At 39.6% G+C, this 13,486-nt stretch overlaps 1 protein-coding gene across 1 annotated transcript in view; it reads left to right on the top strand.

The window, feature by feature from the left end:
• DDX43 (DEAD-box helicase 43) overlaps nucleotides 1–8,387 on the top strand; it is a 21,316-nt gene extending 12,929 nt beyond the window's left edge. Inside the window, exons 7-15 of the mRNA XM_037736967.1 lie at nucleotides 579–689; nucleotides 1,024–1,165; nucleotides 2,325–2,425; nucleotides 4,712–4,799; nucleotides 6,035–6,162; nucleotides 6,348–6,457; nucleotides 6,919–7,057; nucleotides 7,558–7,645; nucleotides 8,142–8,387. Of these exons, the coding sequence (XP_037592895.1) occupies nucleotides 579–689; nucleotides 1,024–1,165; nucleotides 2,325–2,425; nucleotides 4,712–4,799; nucleotides 6,035–6,162; nucleotides 6,348–6,457; nucleotides 6,919–7,057; nucleotides 7,558–7,645; nucleotides 8,142–8,255 (1,021 nt within the window). The 3' untranslated portion in view covers nucleotides 8,256–8,387. The remainder of the gene's footprint in view (nucleotides 1–578; nucleotides 690–1,023; nucleotides 1,166–2,324; nucleotides 2,426–4,711; nucleotides 4,800–6,034; nucleotides 6,163–6,347; nucleotides 6,458–6,918; nucleotides 7,058–7,557; nucleotides 7,646–8,141) is intronic.
• The last annotated feature ends 5,099 nt before the right edge of the window (nucleotides 8,388–13,486 follow it).

Here is a 13,486-nt window from a genome sequence, read left to right as displayed (position 1 = left end):
AAAAAAAAAAAAAGAAAAAGAAAAAGTATATAGAAACAGACACTAGTGTCTCAGTAAAGCAATGTTAAATCTGAGAAAACAATACATTCTCTTATGGAAATTTGGCATATTCTATATAATACCACCCATTTTTTAGGTACGTAGATTATAATTAGCAAAGTCTGTAAAATACAGAGACAACTATTAATCATATACCTTCTCACAAAAAGGCATACTCTATGTCTGATACTCCTTACTATAAATCTTTTTTTTTTCTTTTGAGGCAGAGTTTCACTCTTGTCACCCAGGCTCTGCTTCCTGGGCTCAAGTGATTCTTCTACCTCAGCCTCCTGAGTAGTTGAGATTACAGGTGCCAGCCATCATGTATAATTTTTTGTATTTTTAGTAGATACAGAGTTTCACCATGTTGGCCAGGCTAGTCTCAAACTCCTGACCTCAGGTAGTCTGTCCACCTCAGCCTCCCAAAGTGCTGGGGTTATAGGCAAAAGCCACCTCACCAGGCTGGTTGCTACAAATCTCGATGGCACGGAATGAATGTAACAATATTAATTATTAATATTAATGTTTTCTCTCCAAAGCTTTAAAGGTAAAAGGAATAGACCTGGCATGTTAGTTCTAACTCCCACTAGGGAGTTAGCACTTCAAGTTGAAGGAGAATGTTGCAAATATTCATATAAAGGACTTCGGAGGTAGGTAATTAATTCTTGCCATTCCTTCACTAGTATCATATTTTAATCATTTGTAGCTCTATATATCTTTTTCACACTTTCAGAGAATCTAAATGGCTGTATGGGTCATGCATTTAGCACTAATCTAATCAGTCAAGAGCCTGGGTTGGGTGATAGTATAATTATTGGTCTTTAAGATACAGCATTATGGATTGATGGGTATACATAATCCTCAGAAAGGGGTAGATACCTTTAAAGGTACCTGATAATTTATTTTCATCCCTTTTATTGGATTTTAAGTTGTGATGTGATATTCTGTGCCTGAACATTGACCTTTGGATTTTTTCTTTTTAAGTGTTTGTGTATATGGTGGTGGAAACAGAGATGAACAAATAGAAGAGCTTAGAAAAGGCGTAGATATCATAATTGCAACTCCCGGAAGATTGAATGATCTTCAAATGAATAACTTTGTCAATCTGAAGAATATAACCTACTTGGTAATCATGGAAAAGGGGTTTGGGGTACTGGGTTCAAAAAATAACTGAACTGGCCAGGCGCAGTGGCTCAGGCCTGTAATCCCAGAACATTGGGAGGCCAAGGTGGGAAGATCACCTGAGGTTGAGTTCCAGACCAGCCTGACCAATATGATGAAACCCTGTTTCTACTGAATACAAAAATTAGTCGAGCATAGTGGCATGCGCCTGTAATCCCAGCTACTCCCAGCTACTCAGGAGGCTGCGACAGGAGAATCACTTAAACTGGGAAGGTGGGGATTGCAGTGAGCCAAGATCATGCCATTGTACTGTAGCCTGGGCAATGAGAGCTAAACTCATAAAAAGATATATTAAAAAAATAAAGAACTAAACTCCATCTCCAACAACAACAAAAAACTGAACTATATATTTTTTTCTCCTCCTTTCCCTTGTACTTTTAATAGTTTTAACTCCCAAGTGTTTGGATATCAGTTTCTTTTAGAACAGCTGTTGATTTTATTATTTTTTGAGACAGCTTCCCTCTTGTTGCCCAGGCTGTAGTGCAGTGGTGAGATCTCGGCTCACTGCAACTTCTGCCTTGTAGATTCAAGTGATTCTCCTGTCTCAGCCTCCCAAATAGCTGGGACTACAGGCGCTTGCCACCATGCTCAGCAAATTTTGTAGTAGAGACAAGGTCACAGTGTTGGCAGGCCAGTCTTAAACAACTCCTGATCAGGTGATCCGCCAGGCCTCACAAAGTGCTGGAATAACAGGCATGAGCCACCGCACTGAGCTATGGCTGTCAATTTTCTAATGGATCTAGGAATATTTCCCATTCTCTTTAGCATATTGAAAGAATTAAGAATCCCATTTGAAATTATCATGTATGTTTATTTTAAATTTTGGAAAATTGAGATAAGTACACAATAATTAAAATCTACTTGCATATTAGACACTTAAAAGTTTAAGGAGATTTGGAAGGTATTGGAAAGCCAACAATAATCAATTTAGACCATGTACAATGACAAATTGCTTAGTATTCTGACCTGGAGAAATTAAAATCTTGGCTTAAGTAATAGGGAAAATGAGAAAAGCCTTTCTTAGTGTTCTACTAGTAAAGAAAGCATATGTGTTATTACCTGCCTCCCACTTGTAATCCAGTCACATTCTTTTTTCAATGCAGGTTTTGGATGAAGCAGATAAGATGCTAGACATGGGATTTGAACCCCAGATAATGAAGATTTTGTTAGATGTGCGCCCAGATAGGCAGACAGTTATGACCAGGTAGGTATATGCCTAATTACTATGTGCGAAATAGAAATCAGTGGAACAGAATCTCATTCTGTTTGGATTTTCCCACAATATTTGAGCATTACTTGGAAGTGTTGAAATCTTGAGGTGAAAGATCTCATGACGTCGGAAGTAGAACAGGGTAACAATAACTGCTTATTCATGACTATTAAGTTTCCTAAATTACAGATAGGGATTTCCACACAAACATTTACTACAAAAGTAAGGTCTCACTTTTGAATAAAGGGTTCACTTCTCTAAGGAGATAAACATTTGATTACTGAATACTTACTGCTCACAGTAAAATAGGAAGCAATCATTGAATATAGATTGTTCTATAAAGAATATCTCCTGGGCTTATAGCTTGTCTTTATTAGTAAAAATAACAAAATTTGCTGCACACAGTGGCTCACATGTGTAATCCCAGCACTTCGGGAGGCCGAGGCAGACAGATCACTTGATGTCAGGAGTTTGAGGCCAGCCTGGCTAACATGGCGAAACTTAACCTATACTAAAAATAGAAAAATTAGCCAGGCATAGTGGCACACCCTGTTGTCCTGGCTACTCGGAAGACTGAGGAAGGATAATCACTTGAACCCAGTAGGCGGAGGATAGGAGGATACAGTGAGCAGAGATCATGCCACCTGCACTCCAGCAACAAGAGTGAAAATCTGTCTCAAAAAAAAGGGTATCTCCTGAGCTTATATCATTTGTCTTTATTAGCGTAAATAACATAAACTTGAAGAAATACTAAATCTCCTCATAGTTTTATCACAAATAACCTTCATATTTCAAGAAAAGTGAATTTATTCATTTATTTTGAGACAAAGTCTTGCTTACGCCCAGGCTGGAGTGCAGTGGTGCAATCTTGGCTGACTGCAACCTCTGCCTCCTGGGTTCAAGTGATTTTCCTGTCTCAGCCTCCTGAGTAGCTTGGACTATACTCAAATGCCACCATGCCTGGCTAATTTTTTTTGTATTTTACCAATAGGGTTTCCCCATGTTGGCCAGGCTGGTCTGGAACTCCTGGCCTCAAGTGATCCACGTTCCTCAGCCTCCCAAAGTGCTGGGATTACAAGCTTGAGCCACGAGGTCCAGCCCAGGAAAAGAGAACATAGATTTTATTGAAATTACTGTGAAGGCATACAAAGTGGTCACTTCCATTATTTTATAGTTGAGGAAACATTTAAATGTAGATACTCTTTGATCAGTGTATTTTGAAAGTTTTTCTTGTATTGTGTTTTGAGCCAGGATGGAGTGCAGTGGCATCACCTTGGCTTACTTCAATCTCAACCTTCCCAGCTCAAGCAATCCTCTCACCTTAGCCTCCAGAGTAGCTGGAACTACAGGTGCATGCCACTATACCCAGCTAATTTTAAAAATTATTTTTTATTTTTTAAAGATGGGGTTTCACCATGATGGCCAGGCTGGTCTTGAACTCCTGACCTCAGATGATCCACCCACCTCAGCCTCCCAAAGTGCTGGGATTACAGGGGTGAGCCACCGCTCCCAGCTCTAATTTTTTTTTTTTATTTTTAGTAGAGACAGGGCTTCACCATGTTGCCCAGGCTGCTCTTGAACTTCTGAGTTCAAGTGATCCACCCACCTTGGCCTCCCAAAGTACTGGGATTACAGGTGTGGGCCAACAACCTTATTTTTAAAATATTTTTACTTGGCTTAGGTACTTGGTATTGCCTAATGACATTGAAATATTGGGTTTTTTTGGTCGTTTATAAACACCAAGAGATAAAATTAACCTAATACTAATCCCTTTAGTACCTTTTCTCTTTCTTTCATTTATTTGTATATTTTTTGACATGGAGATTTGCTGTCACCCAGGCTGGAGTGTGATGGCAGGATCTCAACTCACTGCAACCTCCACCTCCCAAGTTCAAGTGATTCTCCTGCCTCAGCCTCCCAAGTAGCTGGGATTACAAGTACCCACCAACACACCCAGCTAATTTTAGTAGAGGCAGGTTTTCACCATGTTGGCCAGGGTAGTCTCTCTTGACCTCAGGTGATCTGCCCACCTCAGCCTTCCAAAGTGCTGGGATTGCTGGCCTGAGCCACTGGGCTTGGCCACAAACCTATTGATGAAAGCTATTATTCTAATAGCTTTATAATAGTTGAATAATTAGTGAATTAACTGTTAAATCTACCTTACTGAAAAAATAAGAACTACTAAATTTGTCTTTCATGAGTAACTTGGTTCATAGCATGCTTAAGAAAACAGTAATGTTTTTACAACAAAATTGTAACGCTTGTATCTTGTATTCCCAGTGCTACATGGCCACGTTCTGTTCATCGCCTCGCACAATCTTATTTGAAAGAGCCAATGCTTGTCTATGTTGGTACATTGGATCTTGTTGTAAGTTTGTTTTTTACTGCTATTGTTTAACATATCTTTTTATTTTATTTTTTTATTTAAAGACCCGTTTCACCATGTTGGTCAGGCTAGTCTTGAACTCCCGACCTCAGGTGATCCACCCGCCTTGGCCTCCAAAGTGCTTGGATTACAGGTGTGAGCCACCACGCGTGGCCCTGTTTAACATTTCTTACGAAAATTCTGAAGATAGCTAATTTTGGTGTGCCTAGTCTGCCCACTCTCCAATTTTAGGGCAAATCACAAATGCATATAAGTTTAATAGAGCAATAATACCATTATCTCATTTGAAAATCAGCTAATACCGTCAACCTCTAGTCAGGGCCTTTTTTGTAAGACAGAGTCTCACTCTTTTGCCCAGGCCTGAGTGCAGTGGGGCGATCTTGACTCACTGCAACTTCTGCCTCCTGGGTTCAAGTGATTCTCCTGCCTCAGCCTCCTGAGTAGCTAGGATTACATGTGTGGCCACCATGCCCAGCTAAGTTTTGTATTTTAGCAGAGACAGGGTTTTGCCCTGTTGGCCAGGCTGGTCTCAAACTCCTGACCTCAGGTGATCACCCACTCCAGCCCCCCAAAGTGCTGGGATTATAGGCATGAGCCACTGCACCCAGTGAAGTCAGGGTTTATATTTTTCTGATGCCTCATTTTAACCCTGTTAGAATCAGGGTCTAAATATAAGTATACACATATACATAAATGTAAGTCTGTTCACTTTATGAATTTGGGATTGAATATTGGGTTCATGTGTTGTCATTGTGGGACCCCTTTATTATATATGAAGTTCTCTCTCTGGCTTTTTGCTTAATCATTAATAGATAAAATTGGCCTTTCACTTAATCATAAATAATAACGGGTCATTGCTTAGACCCCTTATTTCATTAGGATTTACAAACGGTGATCCAGTTAACAGTTTGTTTTATAAAATGATTAGAGACATCCGGCCATTGCACTCCAGCCTAGGCGAAAGTGAGACTGGTCTGAAAATAAAATTAAATGATTAGAGACAAATAGTTTGAAGGAATGGTACTAATAGTATTTTGACGCTAAGTGAAGGCTCAGATATAAATCTTGAGTAGAAACAAATTATTTTTAGGACGTCGGCCATTTTGCTTAGCAGTTTATTAAAAACAACCAACGAGAGAAGATCTTTTGAGCTGATGTATGTGGTCTCCTCTTAAATCTTCATGAACCTGATGAATTGTGTTCTTTGAATCCTTTAGGCTGTAAGTTCAGTGAAACAAAATATAATTGTAACCACCGAGGAAGAGAAATGGATTCACATACAAACTTTTCTACAGACTATGACATCCACAGACAAAGTCGTAGTCTTCGTTTCTCGAAAAGCTCTGTAAGTATTTTTTCTTGGTTGTCTATTGTAATTAAGTTGATTTGTCTAGGATCATTTCTATTTATCTACTAATTTCAAATGGGGATGATATGTCTGTTATATTACTTCAGATTTTTTCTAATAGAAGTAAAACTGGTGGTATTAGAATAAGCACCTAAGTATGCTGTCTTTATCATTTGCTTCAGTGCGGATCACTTATCAAGTGAGCTAATACTTGGAAATATGTCAGTAGAGTCTCTGCATGGAGATAGAGAACAGAGAGACCGGGAAAAAGCATTAGAGAACTTTAAAACAGGTATGTTATGTAATTTCATACAGTTTAAAATAAGTGCAATACTTGGGCTTGGCTGAGTGACATCTTTTCATGAAAGCCATTTATTTCTAAGATCTGTCCTCACCTTCTGTATCCTAAAACTGCACTCATTAGAGTTGTAAACATTAATCTGCCTCTAAACAGTAACTAAACACAAAAGACTTTAAACCTGGATATCAAGGTATTAATATACAACAGGAAATATATCTGAAGTTACCTGAAAAATGTACCTTTCTGTCATGGTTTGAAGGGTTTAGGAACCATTTGCTGAACGATGGTATCTTGTAACTTGCCGGCAGTTAAAGAAAAATGCATTTTAACTAAGTAAGCATTTTAGTGTGACCAGTAAGAAATAAAACTGATTAAATTAGGGCAAGTACATTTTAGATTTTGGGTTGGTTTATACCAGAATGGTTCAATGTTCATTTGGCTTTACTTTTTAGGCAAAGTGAGAATACTAATTGCAACTGATCTAGCCTCTAGAGGGCTTGATGTCCACGATATTACACATGTCTATAATTTTGACTTTCCACGGAACATTGAAGAATATGTACACCGAATAGGGCGCACGGGAAGAGCAGGGTAAGTAAGCTTAGTCCACTCATGAAAGGCTAATTCTGGATTCTCAATACTCCCCTCACAAACTTCCTGCTCAGAAAAACATTTTCTTCTATTGCCTAGAATTTTCAGCTACTTCCTAGATTCTGCTTGGCTACTTTATTTATCCCTGTTCATTTGGCTTGTTCCAGACTCAATGAGATTCTGTCCATGATTAGCTTCATACATCTGGTTCTATTTGTTTTATATCTAGTGTCACCACTAGTACCCAGTGGTTACTGTGAAGGTCATTGACAAATTGGCATGGATATGAGAAGACCTTTTTCCTCTTAAGAGAGCTACCATCACACACCCCCTATGCTGTTTAAACTACAGCAGATTCAGATTCCAAATTTGTTTGACCCTAAATTTTAATACATTCTTGCTTCTGTGAAAAAGTTTTCATTTTGTCATATTCTGGATTAACTGAATCATGAATGCATATTATAAATGAGATGACATGAGTTTTTTTCCCCACACTAAAGGAGGACTGGTGTTTCCATTACAACTATGACTAGAAATGATTGGCGGTTCGCCCCCGAATTGGTTAATATTCTGCAAAGAGCAAATCAGGTGAGACTGTGTGCAATTCATTACAAATCTACCTCTTATAAGTTTCTCAGTCAGTTATGCCAGGTACTATGGCTTGCTATTTATCAAAGTTTTTCAGCATGTTTTGGGGGCTTCAGCATGGCAATGATAAGAAACTATGGGAGTATATGACTGAGAAACTTAACCTCATAGGGGTGAGCGATAAAAGCCCCACTGAGGAAGAAATCAGTAGAGTGGAGGTGGGGAGAGTTGTAGATGATGGGGTAAACGAGCAGGCGAAACATATTCAGGCCCAGAGGTAAGAAAGAATATGTAGAAAACACTACCATATAAAGGCACATAAAAGGGCACTTGGAAGCAGCTGAAGCAGCAAATTTTATAGCCTGCAGATGGATGTAGGGTTTAATCAAGATACCTGTTTCATGTAACCTGCTGTGCGATTATCTGAAATGATTTGGAGGCATTTTATTTAGCATTGGAGAAAACGCAGAATACTAAACACGTTCAATAATTTCAGACTATTCCTGATGACCTTTTATCAATGGCTGAGAGGTTCAAGGCGCGTCAACAGAAAAGAGAAACGGAAAGAAAAATGGAAAGACCTCAAGGAAGGCCCAAGAAGTTTCATTAATGTCTTCTGTACTAGTGTGGTAGAGGTAAAAGTTCAGTAACACACGGACCTTAAAATGCCTGGTTTCTTAAACAAGGCTCTGTGAATAATGTTTATTACAATGAGCATTATATCGTAATGTTGTATTTATTATGTAAAACTAGATATTACTCATAATTATTAGTCCTTCTGGGTATACATTGAAATGAATGAAACCAGGTCTTTTTGTACTCATGTTTATAGCAGCACTATTCATAATAGTCAAGGGTGTACAACCCAAGCATCCATTAGTGAATGAGTAGATCATTCAATGGAATATCATTCAGCCTTAAAAAGGAAGAAAATTCTGTCATAGATGAACCTTGAGGATATTATGGTTAGAGAAATAAGCCAATTACAAGGACATTCTATATGTCCCACTTGTAGGAGGTGCTTAGGATAGTAAAATTCACAGTGCCAGAAAGTAGAATGGTGGTTACCAAGGGCTTGGGAAGTGGGTAGGGGAATTGCTTGGTGGGTACAGAGTTTTTCATGGTATGAAAGTTTGGGAGGCCATACACAGTGGCTCACACCTGTAATCCCAGCACTGAGAGGCTAAGGTAGGCGGATCACTTGAGGTCAGGAGTTCGAGACCATCCTGGCCAACATGGTTGAAACCCCGTCTCTACTAAAAATAAAAAAATTGGCCTGGCATGGTGGCTCACATCTGTAATCCCAGCTACATGGGAGGCTGAGGCAGGAGAATCACTTGATTCTGGGAGGCAGAGGTTGCAGTGAGCTAAGATTGTGCCACTGCACTCCAGCCTGGAAAACAGAAATGCTGTCTCCACTACAGAGCGCACACTTTAAAACTGGTTGTGGTAAATTTGGGTATGTCTATTTCATCACAATTAAGCTTTTTTTTTTTTTTTTTGAGACGGAGTTTCCCTCTTGTTGCCCAGGCTGGAGTGCAATGGTGCTATCTTGGCTCAGCGAAACCTCTGCCTCCCGAGTTCAAGCAATTCTCCTGCCTCAGCCTCCCAAGAAGCTAGGATTACAGGCATGTGACATCACACCTGGCTAACTTTTTGTATTTTAGGTAGAGACAGGGTTTCTCCATGTTGGTCAGGCTGGTCTGAAACTCCCAACCTCAGGTGATCCGCCCACCTTGGCCTCCCAAAGTGCTGGGATTACAGGCGTAATGCACCATGCCTGGCACAATTAAGCTTTTTAAAAACAATATTAGGGTCAGTAATTTACATTTTTTATCTGTTTTTCAGAATTCAAGATTTTTTAGAAATCTAATAAGACGGAAGTATTGGACGTGCTGGCAATGTGAACAGACTGCAGTGATTCGAGTGATTCTTAGAATAATAGTGTTTGAAAATGTAGAATTAGGTGTTTTATACTTTAATAAAAGTAGAAGTATTAAACTTGGAAGTTGTTTCTTGGATTTTTTATTAAGGAATGTAGCATTAGCATGTTTTTCTTTTAATCTTTTAAACTATCTCCTATAATTTTGCTGTATGTCGTAAGGTCACTCTTTCAGACTTTAATGTTCAGATTTGTCATGGCAGAGAAAAAAGATGTTTTCAAAGAAAGGATCAGAACCTGAAAAAAATAGTTAACAACAAATGTTCATTTCTGCGATAAAAAGACAACTTGATAATTTGTCTTTCTGTATAACATTTTAATTTTGTGTTTGCTGAATAGTATTTTATTGGGGTATACTTTTCGTAAATTATCTTTTACCCACTTTGAAATGAAACAGTAAATTATTTCATGAGGTCAAAATATGCAACACCAGTTTATCTTTCCTTTGTACCCTATAGTTTCATGCTAAAACCCCTGGAAAATCAAATGGCATTTCCATGAACATTTTTTTTTTTTTTGGAGACAGAGTTTCATTCTTGTTGCCCAGGCTGGAGTGCAGTGGCATAATCTCAGCTCACTGCAACCTCCACTCCCTGGGTTCAAGCGATTCTCCTGTCTTGGCCTCCCAAGTAGCTGGGACCACAGGTGTGCACCACCATACCCGGCTAATTTTTGTATTTTTTGGAGAAACGGGGTTTCACCATGTGGGTCTGGCTGGTCTTGAACTCCTGACCTCAAGTGATCCACCTGCCTTGGCCTCCCCAACTGTTGGGATTACAAGTGTGTTTTTATTTTTTATTTCTATTTCCCTGCCAGAAGTCTTAGACTATAAAAAGCTTTTTAAAAGGTTGTATGTTGCCAGAAAAGATGGTTGCCCAGTCTTAGTATTCATGTAGAGAACTTACTAAACCTGAAGGCCTATATCCAAATTGGATTGTGTTTTAATGGACAATGGCTGTATTTTCCCCATGTTAAACGAATCCTAATAAAAGCGGCTGTTTTTTAAGTTCCTAGGGGTCTATCTAGTTGTCCAGAATCCCCAAGGATAAAATCTTCCCTAGAAGAGTAGAACCTTAACCTCACTCCGTGACATTGTAGGAGCCTCTATAGCTGTGGAATTTCTTGGGAACTCAAACTTCCAAAAGCATCCAGGTAGTCAAAGCTGGGGAAAAGAAGCACATACAAATAAAATTTATTTTTTATATTCCACTAATAAATGCTGTTGTACTTGGGCATGATCAGTCATATAACATGTCATTTTTTTGGTTTTATTCTGTTTTGGTTTTTGCCAACTATTTTATTCATATTTCCAAAGAACTAAATAAAATCATTTTACTTTTTATTTTTTTTTTGAGACGGAGTTTTGCTCTTGTTACCCAGGCTGGAGTGCAATGGCGCGATCTCGGCTCACCGCAACCTCCGCCTCCTGGGTTCAGGCAATTCTCCTGCCTCAGCCTCCTGAGTAGCTGGGATTACAGGCATGCGCCACCATGCCCAGCTAATTTTTTTTGTATTTTTAGTAGAGACGTGGTTTCACCATGCTGACCAGGATGGTCTCGATCTCTTGACCTCGTGATCCACCCGCCTCGGCCTCCCAAAGTGCTGGGATTACAGGCTTGAGCCACCGCGCCCGGCAATCATTTTACTTTAACAAAAGTAGTCCGAGCCCTTCCACCATTCATTTTTTACTCCCAAGATGTAAACTTTTCATCTTTTAGCCATTAATAACTTGCTTATATTGCAATTTCTTGGTTTTAAAAATTTGCCATCTACTGACTTCCCACTGTAAACGAGTAGTTCAATTCTTGCATATCTGTGACAGTTGGACCCTCAGCGTTGTCCTGTGGCCCCCCTCCCAGCTCCTGAGGTTCACATCTATGAAGTAAAGAATTTAACCTAACTCAAAGAAACGTCTCACTTTTGCCCCTGACTTCTGAAAGGTAATGACTAAACTCTTGGAATGTGCCAGGAAGGTGATTTATGGTGGGGTCTTTGGGTCATGATATGACCTTAACTGTTTGCTCTCCAGAGGAGTGGGAGACTGAGGTTAGGCATATGGACAGCCAACCACTAGCTGCAGTAAGAACTCTAGACACAGCCCACGTGAGCTTCCCTGGCTGGTAATATTCTGTGTACTGGCACACTGATGCCAAGAGAATAACGTGTCCATGACTCCACCAAAAGACAACAGAAAGTGCCATGTTTGGTTCTCAAACTCTGCCCTTGCACTTCTTTCCTTGGCTGATTTAAATTCGCATGCTTGCCAAGTATAAACTGCAACTATGAACATAATGGTTTCAGTGAGTTCTGCGAGTCATCAAACCTAAGGGTGGTTTTGTGGGAATTGTTTTCCCCCTAACTGTCGATGGCACCTGAGATAACACCTTTGAGTAATTCCTCTCCCCTTGGGTATGAATGGGACCTGTGACTTGCTTCCAATCAATAGAATACAGTACAGGCAATGGGCTGTACATAATTATGTGTATGTAATTGTGTTAAACAAGTTTTTGGCACCCCTCTTGCCGAAGTACCTCCCTTGCTGGCTTTGAAGAATTGAGCTACTGTTGTGGGCTGCCTATGTTGGGAGGCTCACATGGTAAGGAACTGAAGGCAGCTTCTAGGAACTGAGGGCAATCTCTGGCTGACAGCAAGAAACTGAAGCCCTCAGTCCTACAAATGTAAGGAACTAAATTCTGCTGCCAACAAAAATGGATCCCTCTCCAGTCAAGCCTCAGATGAGGCTACAGCGCTGGCTGACATGTTTTTCCCTCTTGTTGCCTAGGCTGGAGTGCAATGGCGCAACCTTGGCCTCCCAGGTTCAAGCGATTCTCCTGCTTCAGCTAACTGACTAGTTGGTACAGGCATGTACCACCACACCCAGCTAATTTTGTATTTTTAGTAGAGACAAGAGGCAAGTTTTCTCCATGTTGGTCAGGCTGGTCTCAAACTCCGGACCTCAGGTGATCCGCCTTCCTCAGCCTCCCAAAGTGCTGGGATTACAGGCACAAGCCACCACGCCTGGCCTTGACATCTTAATTATAGCCTTGAGAGACTCTGGGCAGAGCCATGCCCATTGAAAATGTGAGATAATATGTGTTGTTTTAAGCCACTGAGGTAGTGGTTAATTGTTACACAGGAAACTAATGTAATCTCCATCCCCTCTACCACTATCACCATCCAGGAACTAAGCCAGTTGTCCTATCCTAATCACAGAGTGGGTAATCATAATTTCTTTTCTTTTGCATTAAAAAAATTTTTAATTTCTTTTCTAAACTCGATCAAGACAGTTGCAGGTGGGAAAAAACATTTTCAAGTCAGATAACAGTCCATAACTTCAATAAGATTAATAGTCAATAGTTACTATGACTTTGTCAATACTTAACTGCTGAGTAATATTCTCAAATCAGATTTTTCTTCCACACATCCTTTGTTTATGGAGTTACAAGTTGTTTAGATTATTTTATTTGGATAGTGTTCTATTTATCATTAATTGTCCCCAAAACTCTTCAGATGTCTAATGTTTCTCTTAGTATGTTCAAACATAGTAGGTTGTTAAACAAGATGTATAAATTAAAAACCATAAAAAATTCAACTCCAGTTTATTCTCAATGGTTTGAATGAGAAAAAAAACTTCATTAAAATTTTAAAATCTTTACAATAAAAAACACAGAAAACCTTGTTTAGTGAAAAGCTGAAGACAATCCACACGACAAGTTATTTGTTACACAGACAACAAATGAAGGATAAGTACCCCAAATACATTAAAAACTTCTAGGCCAGGCACGGTGGCTCACGTCTGTAATACCAGCACTTTCGGAGGCCAAGGTAGGCAGATCAGGAGGTCAGGAGTTCCAGACCATCCTGGCTGACAAGGTGAAACCCTGTCTCTACTACAAATA

The sequence above is a fragment of the Cebus imitator genome, unplaced genomic scaffold (genome assembly GCF_001604975.1).
Source record: "Cebus imitator isolate Cc_AM_T3 unplaced genomic scaffold, Cebus_imitator-1.0 Scaffold32, whole genome shotgun sequence".
In the NCBI taxonomy this organism is placed as follows: domain Eukaryota; kingdom Metazoa; phylum Chordata; class Mammalia; order Primates; family Cebidae; genus Cebus; species Cebus imitator.
The sequence above is the reverse complement of the archived record's forward strand: the minus strand, read 5'-3'. Positions and strand labels throughout refer to the sequence as shown.